We start from the raw sequence: 21,730 nt of genomic DNA on the forward strand, positions 1-21,730 counted from the left end.
GAGCTCACTGTTGGCCAGTTCACCACTTCAAGTGGATCTGCCACCATAGCTGACTAAGGAGAGCTGGGCAGAGTGGGCTTTGGTTGTACAGAGGGGAGGAATGGAGAAGAGTAGGGAGGATCGGGCTGGTTGAATGAGGGACTCCTGTGGCCTTCTGTGTGCTGGGGCAGAAACTGTAGAGGTGGCCAGCCGTGGGACATGAGGAGGGCTTTTGAGCAGCGCTGGGTGTCATTCAGTGTTGGGTCAGCCAGGCCTGGCCACTGGCACTGGGACATGCCAGCATCTGCCCACACCTCTGTGGACTCAGAATAAACTAGGTGTGAAGTCAGGGCAGTCTGGTAGTGGGGAGCAGGTTGACGTGGAGGTGCCGTGCTCTTTCCCTCACAGAGTGCGTCTGCAACTACCTGGGCACTGTCCGGGAGGACTGCGAGGGCTCGGAGAGCTGCCGCTGCGAGGCGGCCACGGGGCAGTGCCGGTGCCTCCCGAACGTGGTGGGACAGACCTGTGACCGCTGTGCCCCCCACACGTGGCGGCTGGCCAGCGGCACCGGCTGCGAGCAGTGCGACTGCGACCCCGCGCGCTCCCTCGGCCCTGCCTGCAACGAGGTGAGGGAGCGCGGGCGTGTGCCCAAGGCTCGGCCCCTGCTCTGCTGCAGGGTTCAGCTGCTGAGGGGCTCACATCTCCTGATGGGTTTGCTTTTTGGCTTTGACAGTTCACGGGGCAGTGCCACTGCATGCCAGGTTTCGGAGGCCGGACCTGCCGGGAGTGCCAGGAGCTCTTCTGGGGTGACCCAGGCGTGGAGTGCTTAGGTGAGTCCAAGCCTGGTACCTGCTCCTTTTGGAAATGTCTGTGTGGCTGGGCACACCATCACATCCTGGTTCACTGGGACACCCCTGCCAGGACCAGCCCACTCGAGCCTTGGAACAGAGGGAAAAAGGCATGGTAGGATCTGTCCTGGGGTTTTGGTACCTTGCAGGATGGGACATGTGGCAGGAGCCTGGGCCTGTGCTTGTCTGTGTTTTTCTTGTCTGACCTTTATTTAGAAACAAAACTGTTTAGAAGCAACTCTTCCTTAAGGATAAGGTTGCAATGCTGTCAGGTAAGCCAGCATGATAACAAAACATATTACAAGCATTTGAGTTTGAGAAGTGTTCTGGAAACCAGTTTCCTTTGCCTTTCAATTGTATGTAGCTGAATGCCGGAGCCTTCCCCCAGATTGGGGTGACTCCGGATGGTGGTAAAGTTTCTCCTCCAACCCGTGCCTTCAAAGAAAGACTCAGTAGTCTTCAGTCGTCTGGTCTCAAGGCAGTTTATTGCATGTTATCTCAAGGCACACAGACTCCCTGACATTGTCCCTGATTTCTTCTCCCTCCGCGTCTCTCTTCGTCTTCTTCTCTGTCTCTGTCTCTGTCCCTGTCTCCGTCTCTGTCCCTGTCTCTCGAGGGGCTGGTGCCATCTTTTATATCACACATTACGTATTAGGTGTTTATAGTTTTTCCCCAATGCCTATTACCTATGTTGAACAGTGACTTTCTACTCTAAACCAATCTGTGAGTGCCAACACCACCAAGAACATGGGGAATAGGAAGAAGAAAGAAGGAGGACAGGGCACGCCCAAATCCCTCCATCTTAGAACCTCTGACCCCCATGTACAAAACTCAGACCCCTCTGTACAAGGCCTAAAACCCCCCTGTACAGCACTCAAAAATCCTACCTTTCACTTTGTGACTACTTCTATTATAATATCTAAACTTTTGTGATTTCTTGTTCTTCCTGCAAGGTTGGTAAATTGTTCCATGGGTCAGACTCAAGACCACAGGGGTTCCTGGCCGCCTGCCAGGGTCTCAGAGGCTTCTGCCCTGGGCCCGGAACATCCAAGAGTGTCTGAGGGACACCTTGGGTTCCGACAGCTGAAGACCACTGTCTCTTGTGTCTTACAGAGACTGGAGGATTTTTATTTACTAGGAGACTTCTTTTATATTTCAGGTAAAAATAGAGGAGAAAGCAGAGACTATGCATAGCTACATGCTGCAAAACAGAGCAGCATGAAGTAGGTTGTTTAGAAAACTGGATGGCCTCTGTCTTTTCATTATAAACAAGTCTGTTCGTTAGCTGGAAAACAAACTTCAAACATTGTCCAGACCAGAACAAACTTGTATCCCTGATCTGTTCAAATAGGAGCCTTTGCCAGGAGGGTTTGCAATAGATTAAGGTATTTTTTTCCTGCAGGGAGGAATGTGCTTGCTGTTGTCTTTAATAAATCCCTTACAATAGAGATACCTTAGAGCCCATTGTCTTGGTAGATAGGCAGGTCACAGCTACTTGGTTACTGCAGCAGATGAAAGGACTGGGGAGTTGTCCCAGCTCCTGAGTACATATTGGGTTTCTTGGAGGAAAGGATGCCTTTGGAGAGGCTGTGTGTGTTCTGACATGGTAAGGGGTGTGCTGACCCTGCTGGCTCCAGGGCAGGGATTGTCTTTTGCTATCAGTTGTCTCCATCGGGGTTTATTGATGGAATCCGTCTGCATACCTTAGCGGCAGGATTTTGCAGCATAGCATCGTTTCTGATCTCTCCTGGAGTTTCTGCTGTCTTTTGAACCTGTGAAAGCCTGTTTTAATTTTTCTGAAGTAAAGATATAATATATTCTTCAGAGCCTGTTTTTACCGTGTGAAATCTACACTCCCTTCTAGTCCACCATGCCTTCTGTGCCCTAGTGACAGAGGTGACTCCTTTGGGTGGAAAGGCAGATTTTCCTTCATGATTACATCCAACAGGAGGTCTCTGTGGCAGGTGGAGAGAGCTGCTGCCCAGGGCTGAGCAGTGGCAGCCTGCAGCGTGATGCTCTGGACAGGCTCCAAGCGTGTGCTGGCTTGTGGAACACATCCAGCCGGGTGGTGCTGCAGGCTCTCCCCGATGTGCTGGGGTCAGTGCCTCCTGCCTGTCTCCTATCTTTCCTTGGCAAGAAGACAGCTTATTTCTCAGCCCTCATTTAGTCCCAGGGAGTGAGTGGTGATGTTCAGGCTGGCAGACCTGCAGCTGCTGCGTGGGCAGGTAGCAGTTCTCAGGGATAAGTGGGTTGCAAGTGAACTGGAAAACCATGCTGTTTATGGAGCTGCTGAGCAGTGTCCCTGGAAAACAGTGGAGATCTGGCCTGCAGCCAGTGAAGCTGGAACTGAGACTAGGCTTTGTCACAAAGATGTCTGCTCCAGTTGCAGGGAACATGTGGACTCCTGCCATGGCACTTGCCACCTGGCATGTTCTTGCTGGCCCAAGCAGCCAGTATGGCCACATTTTGTGCTGCATTCAGGAGCAAAACAGAAACCAATCTGGATGGGGAAGAGCAAAAACTCTGAACCATGTGAGTGTGGACACAGTCTTCAAGCTGATGCAGAGGTATGGCCATTGCTCCCAAGGACTTCGGCACGGGATCCTCCACTCTCTAGGGCAAGTGGGTTCTGCTCAAGGTTGGAAACCACCAACCTTGGGTGAATCAATTACTCCAAGGACAGTGATGTGTGATCTCTTCAGGGAAGGTCTTTAGGTTGTTGGCATCAAGAACCACAAGCTCCTGCTGAGCAATGGGGACCATACTGCTCATGTTGCTTTGAAAAGCTTTACAATACTAAAAAAATCCCAAGTGTCTGCAAATAAGCTCTGGGCGTAGCTGTGTGGAGATGTGCAATATGGCCCACTTAGGACAGGCTGGGACTGCAGCTCTCCATGGGTTCTCAGGCACTTGCAGCAGTGAGTTGTGGATGTGGCCCAGGGTCTCAGTACACTCCATGGGATACCAGGCTCTAGGGCACTTTTCCCTGGCATCCCCATTGCCAGCTGCTGCCTGTGACGTCTCTTTCAGAAACCTTGGTAAGATCAGACATGGTGAAGCAGAAGCCAGGGAAGGCAAGTTTTTGTACCTGGTCTGGGTACTACAGTCTGTGTCCCCTGCTGTGGAGAGAAAGTGGCATCTGATGTCTCCTCTCTTCATGTGCACAGAGATCACACTGGTACCACACCACTGGGGCCAGCTGAGGTGGGTGCCTGTATTTGGACAGCATCGTGAACCCACAGCACTGGCTGCACTTCAGCACCCACAAATGTCCACTGGGGATTACACACCACAGAGAGCCTGTGGCTGGGTCTTCAGAGACTGCTTACTCCCTGTGCTTTGAAAAAGCACAACGTTCTCTTACTGAATTCAACATAATGCCTAAAACAAACACAGCAGAGGCAGAGAGGATGGGGAAGAGCCCAGCATTTCTCTCTTGGCCTCATGCAGGTCCCTGGGAGGATTACAGTGGGCAGGAGCTGTGCTGTGAGCATTGCCTGCTCTGGAGGCAGTGCCAGCCCCTTGGCAGGACTCTTCCGGCATTGCTTCAGCCTCGAGCTGGCTGCAGCTCCACATGAGCCTGCGTGTGAACGTGTGTGTGTGCATAAAAAATCCTACCTAAGGTAGTAAATAATAAAACTACAGAGTTCATCAGATTCAGGTCTCCCAGGCATTCTGCATTTGGAGCATTTCCAAAGCCTGGCAACTAAAGTGCAGGACTTGGCATGCTGAGTACTGCACCAGCTTCAACCCACAAAGCACATCTCCAGCAGAAGGCTCCAGGCTCCTGGGAAGCCTGAGATGTGGAGTAGCTGCAGATGCAGCTCAAACAATGCCTTTGCACAGTAGATACTTAGAGTTTATGTTTCATCTAATATGAAGGAGATGACAATTTTACTGTCATTACTGTTGTAATAAGTTGAGCAAGCAGACTAGAGTGCAGTTAGTAGGAGGTACTGTGTGAGATTGGAAGTTAGGTGGTGTTGCTATAGCCCCTTCACAAGAAGCATGTCCTGTGTTGGACATGAGTATCAAGGCTTACTGTAAAATCACAGAATTTAATTGAACTACAATGAAAAAAAAAGTCATGTTTTTTGTCAAATACATACTGCATACATTGACAAGAACGTTGTTTTTTTTCAGTTTTTAGTCTTTGTTATGTGGCTGGTGCAGGAAAAAGTGTTCAGTAAAAATTACTCTATTGCCATTTAAGAAAAAGTTTTATAGTCTTAAAATTTAACACCTGGTTCTTAAACTAGTCACATAGGCTGCTTTTATAGGAGATGTTTTTGGTGTTCAGAGATGTCTTATTTCCTTCTGTGAGAAGTGCCTAAAGGAAGTCAGACAAATTCTATGCTAAAGAAAATATCATTTTCACTTCAACTTTCATAATTTTAATTGACCTAGGGTCATAAAATATTGCAATGTATATTGATTGTTTCCAGAAAACTATCCTTTTGGCATGGTCTAACATGTTAAGATGTAGCACAACTCCAGTAATTTTAGGCTGGGATCTTATCTTAACATCCCTACTGAAAATCATAATGCTGAGAAGTTTGCACTATGCTTGCAGGGTAACTTGAATCAATAGCTGATTATTCAGAAGAAATTTGCTAGCTCTGCAAAACTTTCAACCTTACAAATTGTTGAATGGTTTTCTTATCAAAGTGCCTCACTACCACTGGGAAATTATGCCAGGAAAACATGTTTGAACAAAACCTTTGTGTTTTTTCTGTGGAGGAGTTAAACATTTGATGCTCGCCGCCCTCAGTCTCAAGCAGTAAAAAAAAATATTTCTGGAAAAATTATTTCTATTCAGTGTAGGATGATGTACAACACTTGTTTGTTCCTGGCATCCCTCAGTAAAGAATTGAGCACTGATACTGGTCTTCATACAGCCCATTCAGTATCCATTCTATCACCTCTGCTGTAGTATCAAGTGTTTGACACAGCTGAGTTTAAATTAAGTGATGTGCAAATATACTGTATATTGAATTACAGTAGTTTAAATGGAAGTGAGTTTTAAATATTTAAAATCAGAGGAAAAGATAGAGCTGTCAGAGTAGGTAAAAGATAAAGCAATTCACAGATCCTTTTGATCTTAAAGCAAGCCTCTCAAGCTAGTTACTTGCTTCTTTTGGATTTCTCCTCTTATGTTTTTACATGACTGCATTTGGTATACATGTTTGAGTGTTATTTCTATCTTTAGGATCAGGAAAAAGGAGGAGGAGAAATGCACTGATGAAGGTGATACAAAATTACCCATGGATATTCAGTGTGTGCATGCACATACATGCACGTGCATTTGTAAACAGATACAGCTACAATCCTTTATACTCATAATCTGCTAATCAACAGATCCTTACTGAAGAATTTGGCTAAAACTTTTCCAAAAATATGGTTTCCCTCACGTTGAAGTATGCCACAGAAGAATCGCTGATTGAGTTACACACTCAATTAAAGAAAACAATGCACCCAGTTCCAAAATGACATTTCAAAACAGAAACCTATTGTTTAATTTAGTAAATGCTCCTTTGAAAACTCTTAAATCTTGGGCCAATGATTTCAAAAGACTTCTTTTCCTTCACTGTGTTTTCCATGGGAGGTACTGCTATGTCCTGCTCTGCTTACAGATTTGAGCACTGTCTAATGCTGATCTTCAATGCAAGCAGCGTGTCTGCATTAACTTTCAGCCCTTCACCTTGGCTTTGGGCCATCAGTCTGCTTGAAGGGAGAGTAATCAACCATTTGTCTTGAAGACGTTTCCAACTTGAAGTGGTGAAGGCATCCAAGTATCTTGAAATAAACTCAACATCTGTTTGATTTTGCAGTGCAAAATGAACTATTTTTCCAGTTTCTTGTCATATAAGCATAGGGAAGCCACATAAAAGGAGTTTACAGGACTTTGTCTTTCTCTATACCACATATAAGTAGAGTATAAAGCTGTTGGTAGCTACTAAGCCACATCTGAAACATCTGCAGGCACATCTGCATCCCTAGATGTGCCTGTGTGTTTCTTGTCCTTGAAAAAGTTCAGATTAACCAGATATATGCTAACACTGGATGTGTTGTATTACTCAGGTCTTACATCAGATTTAGGAATGTGCTGGTTGGAGCCAAAATCTCCTAGCAAAGCAATACTTTGAAGGTCGTGTTTGAGTTAGCCTGTTGGGTACAGGACTGCTTCTGAATTGCACAGTGACCATAGGAGTAGTTGGACATAACAAAGGAGGTGTTGGAGGAACAAGAACTCTGCTGTAGCTAGAAGTGATGGTGGGTACTTTGGTCAAACACTGGGCATGATGTGCTGGATCATTCTGACATGGTGTTTGCTCTGTTTCTAGCGGGTGATAGGAATCAAGGCATCTCTGGTATTCACATCCCAGTTCATTGGCAGTGATAGTTGAATGCCACAGGAATTTTTCAGTGCACCCACCATCTTGAATGATAGATGTGTGACTCAGTTGTTCTTCCATGAGCTATTTGCTAATCCTGTGCCAGTCTTTTCCAGTCTGTGTCAGCTCAGAGGGCCTCCTTTCCTTTCACAAACATCCTGCCACTGTCACTATGCTTTTGTTCCTTTGTGATGAAATCATGCCCTTCAGTCAAAGAGACTGAAGCCACACGGTTCTTGGTAGGCAGGCATTGCCTGAGGCAGAGGTGAAAGCTGGCACTAAGCTATTTGCAGGTGGAGTGCAGTGTTCAAGGTGCTCCTCACTACCAAGAAGGCTTTACATGATCTTGGTCTGGGCTTGCTTTCCTTCTCTTGAGAACTGGCCACAATGAAGTGAGTAGAGGGTTTGATCCACAACCATGGCATAAAGTGAAGGTGTTTTTCTTCAGTGGCCTTGAACGTGATCCTTGCTGGGTGTAAAATGCCTGGTGGTGGTGTCCAGGGCAGAAAGTAGAGGACTCATCCACTGGAAATGGCTAGGGGTGAAATCTGGCATGGTCCTGTATATGATTAATATCTTGGGAGAAGATAATGGAGAAGAGGAAGAGCAATATGAAACCAGCACTTTTGAAAACCATTCTATATACCTTTCATTCAGGGGACTGAAGTAATTCAGAGCCAAGATTGCCTGCTTGTGGGCTTGATAAAAAAGTCTTAAAACGGAGAAATAAGACACAGTAATGTTTCTAGCTGCCTTGTACAATTTTCTCATGGTCCTGCAAAGCTCAGTTTGGGAGTTTTGTAGGACTGGATTCTTCCAACTGTTGTTCTGTGTTGAGAATAAATTAAATGCTTCTTTGCTTTTATCATCCCCCAACAGACAGCTATGGAGTTTGGGTTTTTGCTTAGCAAACAGTATGTTAGTACCTAAATTATTTTCTCTTCTTCCCTAGTATTTTCTGGTTCCAGAGATTTTGGAATCCACTCTACCATGTAAATGCTACTAAAGCCATGTCATCTGCATTTCCTGAACATGCAGGTATTCAGGAGTAGAATTACCAATATGGAGTTACGGGTTTTTTTCACATTAAGCCTTTTAAATCTGCAAGTAAATATAGTGATCTGATTTGCCAGCAGCAAGTATTCATGTAACTTGATCAGACCTCAGGATCTTTGAGAAAAACCACATGCCATTTAGCCTCTTTCTATACAGAGGAATTCGGACAATTCATCATTATACCAAGGGCCTTATTAGTTGACAGAAGGGTTAACTGACCTTCAAACAGGAACTCAACAGTTTGCCTGCAGGGAGCATATTCCATGGTGAGTTGACTACTTAAGCACTTTCAATGTAAAGTAAAAACAATCTCTTGTGTCAGGGTATAGTTCAAAGAACAAAAGACCATTTTGCTCAATTGTGCAGGCAGCAGAAGTTATTTTTGTCTCTTGCCTATCATATTCACATTGTACAAGAAAGTCATTTTGTTGAGGAGCGATTTGTTCTGCTGGGGCTCTTTGTGTAATTTTTGAACTGAAGACCACCACTGTGTTCTGGCATTGAAGCAAACAATGTGCAGTCTTGAAAACAGCTTTGTGTTTTGCCCTATTTTCAAGGGGGCATTTGCTTTGGGTGTGTGAATTGATTTATGGGCCCTTTTGAGCCATTTAACCTCATCGAGAATGCCTGGTAAATGGATGCGTAAGTGAGGGGTTTTATCAGGTATGCCAGTCCTTTTCCTGTTTAAGGAACATGTGCTTGACCTGTTTCGAGTGCACTCTGCCATGATGATAGGTGGATGATGTGCATATTTTCAAAGCCTCTCTTTTTGTTGCTTGCTGCCGTCTCTTTATTAAAAGCTTTGCATGTTGGTGATGTCCTCTGCTGCTGCCGCCTCCTGTGTGGTTAAGGAGGTCAAGTGGCAGCCTCGCTGCATGGAAACGCTTCTCCTGATAGCATCATTATGTACAGCTTCTCCTGATAGCATTATTGTGAACAGAGCGTGTCCGTGCTTTCAGCAGTGACAGTGCTTCACTAAGTTAAGTGAGTAACTTCTCTCTGTGATGCATTAGTGCCAAAGAAATGCATTTCATGAAGGTGGAATACTAACTGAAGTCTGTGCTCGGTGTGAAATAATTTTTTAAAAATTTATAAATCTGTTAAGTGTCCTCATTTCCACTGAGGGTGACATTGAGGGTGACAAACAGCGTGTAGGCTCTTGGTCCTTAACACCTCAAACACTACAGGGCGGCCCATGACCACATTCTTTGTTCTATTCTACTTTTCACTGCCAGATTTTTTTCTGATTTTTTGTATACCCAAAATGTCAACCCAGTGCCAAGCTCCTCAGTATGTGTTGTGAATATTTTCTCACTATCCATGGCAGGAGCATGATCTGAGCCAGTCCCTGTACCTCTGCCTAGAAGATCTCACAAGGGCTTTTGCTCCATAGATTTATTCTGTTCTTGGAAGCCAATTCCACTTTTAGCACCCACAGCGCCTTATGGAAGAGAGCTCTTCCACTTAACCATGTGCTGTGTAATCAGTTATCTCCTTTTAGTGTCCTGTTTGTGGGAGGTGCAGCAGAAGGTGGCTGGGTTTTGATCTCCAGGATTCCTCACCTGAGTGTTACTCCTCTGCTGGAGGAGACAGTAAATGGCTGTTCCTAGTTCAATTTTCCTTTTTCTCTCTTGGTTTGCTCTTAAACCCTCTGCTATGCACCTGCCTGCCACTTCTTTTCCTGTCCCAAGAGCCTTGCTCTACTCACTCTTCGTTGCAGGAGAGAAACTAGGATCTTTGTTTTCAGTTGCTATCTAGCTGACATGAACATTGCAACAAGTGGTGTCCATCCTTGCTCCATTATTGTTCCTATTGTTTCTAAGATGTGCAAATCCTGATCTCACCTTGAGTTATTTCCCCATCTCTCTCCCCTGTCTCACTCACACTTGCTCCATACATAAGTGATACATCCATAATTAACTTTTTATAATTGAGACACTGCCCACATCTGTATTCATTTCACCACTTTATTATAACTAATTTTTTTTCCCACCCTGCCAACATCACAGTCATTTCCCTCTCCATGGCCTTCACATGTGCCTTTTTCTCCTCTCAGCATGTGACTGCAACCCTCGTGGCATCCAGACCCCACAGTGTGACCGTGCCACTGGGCAGTGCATCTGCAATGAAGGGGTGGAAGGGCTGCACTGTGACAAGTGCTCTCGGGGCTACTCAGGCTTCTTCCCTGACTGCGTGCCATGCCACCAGTGCTTTGCCCTCTGGGATGTGATCATCAGCGAGCTGGCTAATAGGACCCAGCTGTTCTTGGACAGGGCTAATACCCTCAAAATCACTGGAGTCACTGGTCCATACCAGCAGACGCTCAACACACTGGAGGAGAAACTCACTGAAATTAAAACCATCATCGCTCAAAATCCAGCAGCCGAGCCCCTGAAGAACATTGGGAATCTCTTCGAGGAAGCAGAGTGAGTACAGTTATAGTTACATGGATGAGTCTGTCGTGGGAAGAAGTGGGAGTTCCAGTGAGCTGGGATTTACTTGAGTGACTGATGTCCCCATCCTGGGCTGAGGGCACTCTGGCTCCTCTGGCTGGGTGCTGTGGTTCCTGGGCTGCTGGAGCACCTTGCCATGCTCAGCACTGGCAGTGAGTGCCCATCCCACTGGGCAGAAACCAGGGAGCAGAAACTTGGTGGGACAGGCAGGAACAGTGCAGCTGCCAGTGCTGGGCTGGGTTGTCCTGCTTCCACTGCTCTCCAGGCAGCTAATTACGATGGAGTCACTCATGCTTGCCTTGTGCTGCCCCAGGGCAAAGGACAAACACTGCTATTATGTGAGAGAATGAAGAGGGGGAGAGATTAAATTCCTGGATTTCCCTTGTAGCTGATGAGTTGGAAACTTGGGCTTCTTTCTGCACTCTGAGCACGTGCTGGGGGAAGCACCACGTTTATAACAAGGATTGTTTCCATTTTTCTCAGAGTAGCAGCCTTGTATTTTCTTTTAGGGATAAGCATACAAAAGATGGTAGTCTGGAGATGGGGCAGTCTAACATTAAGTAGGATTACAGAGGCTTTCTAGCCCTGTCTGCAACTGCTCCAACTTGCTTGTGCATTGTGAAGGGAACTGCACAAAGCGAAGGGGCGAGGATTAAAGCACAAATGTCTCAATTAGGAATAGTTTGTGTCCTACAGCTCCCCTCCCTCCTGCTGGAGAGCTGGGGATTGCTGCTGCTTCTGGACTCTGTGTGTATTGAGGGAGATCAGAGCAGCTGAGGAGCTGCTTTTCCCTGACATACGTTATGTATATCTGTTCTTGCTCCTCTCTGGCTGTATGGAAAGTACTGGGCTTTGGAGGAGTCCTGGAAAGCAGCAGGCTGTTGGGCTATTGAGAGAGCTGTAAATTGATCTTAGATCTTAAATACTGCCTCGATTCTTTCAGAATGAGGAAATGCTTGGCTTGATGGGATCACCATGGATGGGAATAGCTTCCTATGCCCACTTCAGTTCCACAGCAGCCTTGACATGTAATAGTCACTTGCTTTTCCTTTTAGGGTTATCCTACTAGCTAAAGCCTGCTCCATGGCTCACTGAGTGAATGCTTAGAGCAGGAGGTTTTCCTTCAAAACTCTGGTGAGGAGGGATCTCTACAGAAGAGTTTAAAGAATCCATTGTGTTAAAACTAAGGCTCCCCCCTCCTTGCTTTCTGAAGTTCAATTCTGCCCGATGAGCTCGTAGTAATCAAAACTACATTTGAGCTGTGTGGGATGGGAAGCAAATTATGTATGGATCATAGTAGTCAACTCTGACCTATGCAGTTGCCATGATACAAGAGCATTACTTCAGTCCTCTGGAATCTCCCTCCAGTTAATCTTACACAACGCAGCTGTTTCTGAACAATTTGGTGCTTTGGGTTTATGTATGTGCTGTAGATTAAAAAGTAGGTTTGTATAGTAAAGGAAACAAAACAGTATTCTAGGTAGGCATATTGTTACAAATCACTTGGAGCTCCACTAAGGGAGGACAGGTCCTGCCATGGGAGAAGCTGGGTACATCTCTAGCCAGCACGCTCCAGTGAAGTATGAGGCGTGTGACCCTTATTCCTTCCCATGTTAAGTCCTGTGCCTGTTTTACAGAAAGCTGACAGCAGATGTTACAGTTAAGATAGCTGACATAGAAGAAAACCTTTCAGCCTTATCAGCAAAGAGCAATAGCACAGACACAGACCTGAGTGCACTGGAGACAGATGCCAAAAGTCTTGACCACGTTGTGAAAGAACTCGCAGAGCAGCTAGAGTTCATCAAGATCTCTGATGTTCGGGGTAAGTGTCACAGGGAGGGGGAGAAAGCAGCAGGGTGGCCAAAGATGTAATTAGTGCATGGGTTTAAGTACCAGATTAATCTTCTAATTTGTAATAAAACACAGTTCTTCCAGGACAGATTCTTTCTGTGCATTAGCAGAGTTGCTGATGCAGCAGGAATTTTTGCCCCCCAATCCTGTCTTTCTTCCTCTGCACATTGTAAAGCTGGCTCAAATTCTTGGGGCACAGAATCGTCTTAAGGTATCATGCTGAACACATTGAAGATGAGACACAACAGAAGAAAGTGCACCACAGATTTCAAGATCTGCATTCCCCTTGCTCCCTTCAGTCTGTTAAATTGCTATTTCTGGGTGAAAAAAAAGAGCTCATGGTAAAGGATCGAATTGAGCTACCGAAGCCTTGCATGTCCATTGGCACACTGAAATGGGCCAAGAATCAAAATTTGCTGGAGGAAGAGGAATGTCACCAAATTATTTGGAAATTTGGAAAGCTGACTTCAAAGAAAGTATTTATATTTTTTCTTATATATTTCCTGGTTTTCCTGTTTCCAGTGAACATGGGAGATTTCAGACTGAGGCGAGTAGCATGTGGAACAGGGGAGTCCCTGACTTTTGGCATTCTGCAAAGGAAACCTTCCCCAAGTTACAGAGTATAGCCACCCCCATAGGGTCCCTAACACCCACACAAGGCCTCTCCAGGAGTTGTCCAAAATCAACAGTTCCATAAATCAGCATCTTTCATCAAGCAGTTGTTTCTTAGGAAAGCTCTGACTAGTTTCCAAGCAGTGACTCCATAAGCCAGACATCCCAGGGCAAGCAATAAGAACTAATGGGATAAGGGAATACTTAGAAAACAGACTGTTCCCCAAAAACCTTCAAAGGCCGTATCTCCTTTTGCCCTTAGGACAAGCAGAATCCAGTCACTAGGGACAGAGAAAGACTTAACTTCAAAGACCAGCTTGACACTCTCCACCAAGCAAAGAGCAAACTTTTTTTTCTACAAGGGCCAAATTCTGTCAACCTTGCAATGGCACAGCTGCCAAGGCCAGCATTTCATTTAATGTGATATATCACTAACCCTCATGTGTCATCTGCTAACATCTGTAATATACATTACTTTGGGTTACTTAACAGAGTTCTCATCAGCTCCCTCTGATTTCTGCAGGAGCCTTGGATAGTATCACCAAGTATTTCCAGATGTCCCTGGAGGCAGAGGAGAGGGTCAACGCCTCCACTGTTCATCCCGATAGCGCCGTGGAGCTGTCGGCGCAAACGCGGCAGGAAGTGGAAGACTTAATCAATGAGAAGGAGGCCCAGTTCAAGGCTAAACAAGAGGAGCAGTCGCGCCTTCTGGATGAACTCGCTGGAAAGCTGCAGAGCCTGGATCTCTCTGAGGTGGCTGAGAAGGTACACAGCTGAGAATCACTGGGATAAAACCCATGGCAGAAATAGAGTCAGGTTTGTGATGAAGCAACGGGCAGGGAGGAGCTGTAGGGCGTGACAGTGTGAGATGTGCGGTTGGTTCATGAAAAATGCACCTTGCTTGGTTGAGCAGCCCCTCGGTTTTGTGGGCTGGAACTGGGTTGTTAACTGGTGGGCTCTGACACTACTGGCTTTCAAAGACCAGCCTTTCATGTTGGTCTTCCTCCCACTCTTCCCAGCCCCAACAGAGCACCTGTTTTTGCATCACCCCTCTTCTAATCCAATGTTCTTTGCTAGGGACAGAGTTCCCATGTGTAGAAAAGTGTGGCAAATCTGCTGGGCTGAGAGCCATCCTCTTCAGCCCATCCCGAGTTCAGTGCTTTGCTTTCCCTAGGCTCCCCTCTTCCCTTCTGCAGCTCCATCGGGTACACTCTGTGCCTGTACAGTGCCCAGCCAGGCTATGCTTCTGCTCACACCCATGGGCCTCAGCATCCCCCCAGGCTCATCCTCCTGCTCGAGACAAAGCAGAATCTACAGGGAGCTGGAGTCAAAAGGGCATTTTCTCTGTTGAAGGTGCCTGCTCATCTGTAAATATGATTAAGGACGGCTTTCTCTTGGGAGAGGCTGGGTGTTCCCTCAGTTTCTCTTTGAAGTTGGCCAGCTGCATTCAGTGAACAATCCCTGAACAACCCTGGGTGAAGACAGGCTGCAGGGCACCCCGGGCAGGCCAGGCCTGTGGTAGAGAGTGAGTTCTTCACACACTGATTGTCCCTTGTCCTTTACAACCAGTCATCCCTCCCACCCCCTCAGCCCTCCTTTTTTCTTTGAAGGGAAGAAAGAGACATCTTTCTGTTTAGTTTCCCTTCCCCTACATTCCTGCCCTGACTGTTCGTTCCCCTACATTCCTGCCCAAGAACTGAAATCTTGGGTAGATGTTTATCGAGGCAGTAAATACTGAGTTGCTTGGAGGTGTAATCATGAGACACACACACACCCCCACACACCTTTCTGCTTTCTAGCTACTGCTGGGTTACGTGCCAAACAGGTAAGAGGGACTCATTTACACTTCACAGGAGACAGCTGCAGCTAACTTGGCTCAGCCCCTAGGTTTTCCCAGGGAGGTTTTTTGGCAGCAAAACCTGAGTTAGTGACTATCATTTGGCAAAAAGAGAGTAGGGGGGAAGGGACAGGCGTGAAAAGGTAAAAGAGCCTCACAAGAACGGGGAATTTTCTAATTTTCTCTCTGGTTAAACCAACTCCTGTGTTATTTCATTACCAAACAATTGACCAAGGAGTGGATAATTCTCAGTGCAATGTTGCTGATAGAAATTAGCTTCTTGAAAAAAAAGCTTACTCTGAAATTTTGTGGTAGAATAGTGTCCTACTCCAGTGCCCATGCAAATGAATGGAAATCAGGCTGTGACTGCTTCCCTTGTGTCCCTGCAGACGTGTGGCACTGCTCCGGGAGCCTCCTGTGCCGAGTCCGAGTGCGGGGGGCTGAGCTGTCGGACAGACGAGGGCAAGAAGAAGTGTGGAGGCCCCGGCTGTGACGGGCTGGTGACTGTAGCTCACAATGCCTGGCAGAAGGCTATGGATTTTGACAGAGACATCCTCAGTGCATTAGCAGAAGTTGAGCAACTCTCCAGAATGGTAATAGGCCAAATCAATTGTTAAGATAGTAAAAAAGAAAAAGGAAAATCTGTCTGTTGTAGCACAGATACTAATTGACAAAGTATGTGCTGGTTTTCTGCAGAAAATACTTCTTTTGGGTTGTGTAACTTCATCATGCTTGTAAATATCTTCAGAAAGGGAGCTTGCTAGAGTGAAGCTTCATGGATAACTAAACATCAGCCTGAGTTGTTTAAACTAGCACTGGTGGTATGGATCAGGGCCAGCTCCCAAGTGTTCTCTGAGTTTTATGAGAAAAAGCATTCCTTGTTACTATTACATCTGACTCCAGATGAATTGTTTTAAAATAAGCCCTAAAGCATAAGAAGATAAGCAAGCAAACCTTCCATTTTCCTTCCTTTAGGTTTCTGAGGCAAAACAGAGAGCAGATGAAGCAAAACAAAATGCACAAGCAGTCTTGCTTAAAACCAATGCTACAAAAGAACAAGTGGACAGAAGCAATGAAGATCTGAGAAATCTTATTAAACAGATTAGAGACTTCCTAATGCGTAAGAATGTTACATTTTAATCATATTTTAATTCTGGGTTTGTGAAAAGTAGCTTTACATCTGTATTGTCTTCCAAGAGTTAGTGCAACAGTTGTCATCATTCCCCCACCTCCCCTAGACAGACAGTGTGTATGATGAAATCTGGAAACTGAGAAAAACTAAGAGAAAATCAAGATAATAAGAAAGTGAGAGCTAACTGTGACATGTTCTTGTGTGCATTTCAGCTGAAGCTGTTGTACTGCTGTACTTTGCCAAGTATGTCTGTAAGTTCTGGCTAGAAAGACAAAGTAGTATTAAAGGGGAAGCAAGTCAGAAACTGCATTTCTCTCTCTGTAAAAGAGCAAGTAAAGGTTAAATGAGAGCCTTGTTTGCCAGCAGCCTGTTCCTTGCCTGTTTGCTCAGGGCTGACTATGCTGGGAGCACAAATACATCTACATGCAGCTGTTGGTTTTGTTTCCTGTGGGCTCGGGTCCTCCGCAGAGTGGTGCAGCTGAGCACCAAGATCTTCAAATGGCTTACAAGAGAGCTGTGCCAGCAGGGCCTATACACCTGCTGGGCCTCTCCTGAGAGGCAAGTTTTGCCTAGGAAAGTAGTTTTAACGCCTTGATTTTCCATAAATCTGGGGGAGGAAGTTTTCCCATGATTTTCCTTCTTAAGGAAGCAGCTGAACAAGAATTTGAGTGCTGAGGCATGACAGAGAGAAGCTTTCACTCACATCTTTGTCATTTGTGTCCATCTGCTAGAAGACAGCGCTGACCTGGATAGCATTGAGGCAGTGGCTAATGAAGTGCTGAACATGGAGATGCCAAGCACTCCCCAGCAGCTGCAGGCTCTGACAGAAGATATTCGTGAGCGTGTAGAAAGCCTTTCTGATGTTGAGGTCATTTTGCAGCAGAGCGCTGGAGACATTGCCAGAGCAGAAATGCTACTGGAGGAAGCTAAAAGAGCGAGGTATGCAGCCCTGTTTCATCTCATTGCATCAGGAAATGTAGTTTAACTTTCCCTGATGTAAATTCTCATTCCTTCAGTAAGGGGCAAAAGCAGCCCGTTGCAGCATATGTTCTTTGTCCAGTTCCAAAGTAAGAGCATCTTTAGCATTAACAATCTCGCTCCACAGCAAAGGTGCAACGGATGTTAAAGTCACTGCAGACATGGTGAAAGCAGCACTGGAAGAAGCTGAAAAAGCTCAAAATGCAGCTGAAAAAGCCATCAAACAAGCTGATGAAGATATTAAAGGAACTCAAGACCTGCTGACTTCGGTGAGTTCTTTATGAGTATTTCTTAAGATAATAGAAACAGCACGAAGTCTGATGCTTAGAAACTGATGTAAGCCTGTGTAGGGAAAGGTCTTGGGTACTGCAAAGCAAAGGCTGCAGTTAAAATGCATCTAAACTGCATCATTCCTGCCTTCACATCAACTTCTGAGTGAGTGGGACAGATGCTAGGGGTCTATTTTCTCATAAACAAACCAAACCAGACAACAACAACAACAACCACAAAAAAAAACCAAAAAAAAAAACCAAAAAAAAAAACCAAAAAAAAAAAAAAAAAAAAAAAAACCAAAAAACAAACCAAACCCCAAAAGGCTTTTCTCACCCTGTATCCTGCACCAGCGAAGTCAAATGAGCAGGACTGTAGCCCTCTAAACCAGCAGGTCTGACAATATCCCTGGCAAGCCATACCTGCCAGCCACTCTGTTTGTGTATTGGTGTGCTTAGTGTCATCCAGCACTGCAGCACCAGATTAAAATAAACAAATGCTGGATTGAAGTGCCAAGTTCTGCAATCTTGTCAGATACAGTATTTGCAGACTTCATCTCAAAGCCCTCATGAGACCACTGTGCTATCTATACTTACGAAGCTTGGCCAGTGTAGAAGCTTCACCAGCCCATTATCATATGATGGAGTCAAATGTCTGAAGTTTTGTCAACGGATTAGTCAACTCCTGTGTGTATAATGCAATCAAATACTTTATGACCATGTTCCTTAATGCTTGTGCAGCCTCATATATACCATTCTCAAGCACTGAGCTTTTTCACCCTGACTGCAATGGGCCATTTTTAGTAAAACTAAACCACTGTTTTTAACTCAGATATGTGGACACGAGTTAGTTGAGCAGGGTTTATGGAGAAAGTTTAGTATTATATCCATTGTATTTTGAAAATCTAACTCTCATTCTTCTTTATGTTAGATTGAATCTGAAAATGCAGCATCTGCAGAAACGCTGAACAATGCTACCTTACGCCTGTTTGAGCTAGAGAAGAGTGTTGAAGACCTTAGGCAAAAGGCTACTACAAATTCAGGGAATGTGGGAAATATAGAAGACAAAATTATTAGTGCAAAACAAAATGCTGAAGAAGTTAAAAAGGTGAGAAGCTCAGGAACAATCCTAAAGAGAAGCCAGCAAAACTCCTCCAGGTTTGGCTAAAGGGAGATCAATGAATACATGGGATCCATCACATTTATTGTTCATATTCTAGGGGTAGAAAATACTCCAACATTTAGGCTCTTACCAAAGATAGCAACTTTTTACTTTGGTATCAGATCCTGAGAGAGAGGTATTGGGAAGTTTTCAGGTTCTGAAATAGCTGCAGGAAACCTGTCAGCCTTTCACAGATGGGTTTCTGTTCCTCAGCTTTACTATATGTCATAGGAGAACTGGAATTTTTTTTTTTTTTCTACTTGAGAGTATTTATGGTTATATGACAATGATAGGTTCAGGACAAACAAACCAGAATTTGGCATATATAGACTCAAGCACCAGGAAAAATAATTATCTTAACAAAACTGAAGTAATTGCTAAATATCAGAGATTCAAGATTTTTCTCTGTGAACATATAGCATTACTCCCAATGTTTGCTACACACTTTTGTAATAGCAAAAAAATGTTCATTAACAAAACAATCGACCAGTCTGCTGAAGGAAGTTTCATTGCTCCCATCTCTTGTCTGTAGTTAGCCTACCAGTCTCCAGAGAGCCATTTTGTGACAGGAGAGCTGCATTATCCATCAATTCAACAATATCCAAGCACTAAGTAGTATTTCAGGTGCTGTCAAGTAAACACAAGAGAATTCCAGAGCTGCTATGGTTTGTTATCTTGCTCAATGGTTGAATTTAGCTGGGCCATAGGACTTCTTAATCTTAACCCCACAACAAAAAGCACAGCTGAGAAACCAACCTCACTACTTTTCCAGCACCTTCACTAACACCAACTGGGCAGCCAGTTCAGTTCTTGTTGCTGAAAGGGTAGCAAGGGTATTTCTCCCCAGATGCAACCACTCAGCCAGGAGCAGTGCCAGATGTATCTTTCCAGCGGTTCTAGACGCCATGGCTTCCATTAGTTACAGAACCCTGCAACTGAACCCCATAAATCTCTGCCAAGTGCCAGTATTGAAGCTGTAAAACAGCCACAGATCTGCAAAAGAGCAACTGATGAGTCTTCCCACAGCTCTTAGTCTTGGACAGAAAGTAGGAAATATCCTGACACCGTTTCTGCTTTTGTTAAGTGAGCTCCCAGCGTAGTCTCTCCTCGCAGCCGGGTTAGTAAATGCCACCTCCCGCTGTATTGGCTTCGCATGAGCTCCATCTTGTGCTTGAATTCGGAACAGGTCCTCAACAACGAGCTGAGCGGCAAGTACAGAACCGTGGAAGAGCTCATTGCCAAGAAGACAGAGGAGTCGGCCGAGGCCAGGAGGAAAGCAGGCGTGTTGCAAGACGAAGCTAAAGCCTTGTTGGCTCAAGCAAACAGCAAACTCCAGCTGCTCAAAGGTAAGGCTGTTCTGAGGAGGTAATTTGGCACCTTAGAACATGAAGCAATTTCATGCTGTTAAACCAGCTATTCATCAGCAGAAGGGGAAAAGGTACTTTTTTGTTACTTTTTTGATCTGCTTTCCTTATTCTTATGGACGTAATACAGTCTTCTGAAGCAAAGATTTCTATAGAATAAACTGAAACTTACAGGTGAGACACAGACTTCTGGTGTGGCACCTCTCACTGTCCACAGAACCACCCCAGGGAAGGAACAAAACTACTTGTCTGTTCCAGCAAGACCTCCATCTCCAAACAGTACTCCCCTCACTCCACCCTGGAAAGCTCTTAAAACAAAAGCTAAATCAGGACACAGGAGTTTCAGTTCACAGATTAATTTAACATTTACTGTTGACAAAGTTGATTGAGCCAGAACACAGCAATCTGCCCCTTGCTACCAGAGACAGTATTAAATTTTCCTTCTGGTTTTGCCAGGCCAGGAATTCATTCTTCCCCTCTTTGCTACTCCTGCACAGTTACTGTGACTTGCTGAGTAGTCTAATCATCACAAGCCAAAACATTTCACTGTTCTGTAAAAGACACCATAGAGCAAAGAATGGCAATTATTTTAAAATACGCTTTTCAATTTTAAAATATGCTTTTGGATTTTCACCTTTGGAAAATAACTTCTTTGTTCCTTTACATCCCTATGTTAAGGAAACAAAAAGATGCCATTACAGCCTTTGTTGATTTGTGGGGGTTTTGTTTGTTTTTTGGTTTTTTCCCCAGTCAGAATATCTTTCACAATAGAAATAAATTTTAATAGTAGTTTTTCCATAACTATAATGATTTACATGCATTAAAACATCACCAATTAAGCTGGTTTTTTCGCCTTCCTTTCCCTGCAGACTTGGAAAATACATATGAAAACAATCAAAAAGTTCTGGAAGACAAAGCCAAGCAGTTGGTGGAGCTGGAAGAGACAGTTCGCTCCCTCTTACAGACAATCAGCCAGAAGGTTGCTGTTTATAGCACTTGCTTATAAACAGGAGCAGGAAGTGCTTGTGTTCAGGGTGGGCTTTACAAGTATTATACTAGCTCTTTTTGACATTACACTAAGACCTGATAAGGTGAACAGGTTTTATATTGACTTTAAAGCCACAGAACCAAAGAAAAGTAACTTTTTGATGTTGAAAATAAACAGTACTTTTGTATCACTGTATGTACCTAGTATGACTCATTAAATTCCTGCCTATTTTCAGTAGCTGCAATGGTACATCAATTAATCCTTTAGCAAGTCTTGTTCTTACACTGGTTAGAGATCTAATAAAATCTTGGCTTGAACTGTGTAATTCTAAAGAAGGGTTACTATTGCTATAAAACATAATATGGTGACTCAGAACAAATTACCAGTGAATGAAGAAATACCATCCACGTGTAGTCAGTTATGGCACAGCATTCAAAAAGGATTGTGTACCCCCTGTATGATACCCATTTAGGCCTAAGACTACTTTCATGTCACTGATTATGAAACACTTGATATGTAGAGTGAAAACAGAGAGGTCAGCACTGAAAGTATGAATGCACCAAATTTATATCATAATCCAAGCTTGGACTCACAAAATAAGCAGAGTTGGAAGGGCCCCACAAGGGCTATTGAGTTCAACTGCCCCTGCACAGGATACCCCAAGAGTCACGCCATGTTCCCGAGAGCACTGTCCAAAGACTCCTTGAACTCTGTCAGGTTTGGTGCTGTGACCACTTCCCTGGGGAGCCTGTTCCAGTGCCTGACCACCCCTCTGGGTGAAGAACCTTTTTCTAATACCCAACATC

The 21,730-nt window shown here is 44.8% G+C and overlaps 1 protein-coding gene across 1 annotated transcript in view; it reads left to right on the plus strand.

Moving 5' to 3' along the window:
- The window catches only part of LAMB1 (laminin subunit beta 1), a 42,979-nt gene extending 21,818 nt beyond the window's left edge, over window positions 1–21,161 (plus strand). Inside the window, exons 22-33 of the mRNA XM_053977958.1 lie at window positions 388–605; window positions 713–809; window positions 10,335–10,704; window positions 12,369–12,553; window positions 13,718–13,959; window positions 15,421–15,624; window positions 16,007–16,151; window positions 16,895–17,102; window positions 17,269–17,410; window positions 18,342–18,518; window positions 19,759–19,918; window positions 20,806–21,161. Of these exons, the coding sequence (XP_053833933.1) occupies window positions 388–605; window positions 713–809; window positions 10,335–10,704; window positions 12,369–12,553; window positions 13,718–13,959; window positions 15,421–15,624; window positions 16,007–16,151; window positions 16,895–17,102; window positions 17,269–17,410; window positions 18,342–18,518; window positions 19,759–19,918; window positions 20,806–20,942 (2,285 nt within the window). The 3' untranslated portion in view covers window positions 20,943–21,161. The remainder of the gene's footprint in view (window positions 1–387; window positions 606–712; window positions 810–10,334; window positions 10,705–12,368; window positions 12,554–13,717; window positions 13,960–15,420; window positions 15,625–16,006; window positions 16,152–16,894; window positions 17,103–17,268; window positions 17,411–18,341; window positions 18,519–19,758; window positions 19,919–20,805) is intronic.
- The last annotated feature ends 569 nt before the right edge of the window (window positions 21,162–21,730 follow it).

Source organism: Vidua macroura, chromosome 5, assembly GCF_024509145.1.
Source record: "Vidua macroura isolate BioBank_ID:100142 chromosome 5, ASM2450914v1, whole genome shotgun sequence".
In the NCBI taxonomy this organism is placed as follows: Eukaryota; Metazoa; Chordata; class Aves; order Passeriformes; family Viduidae; genus Vidua; species Vidua macroura.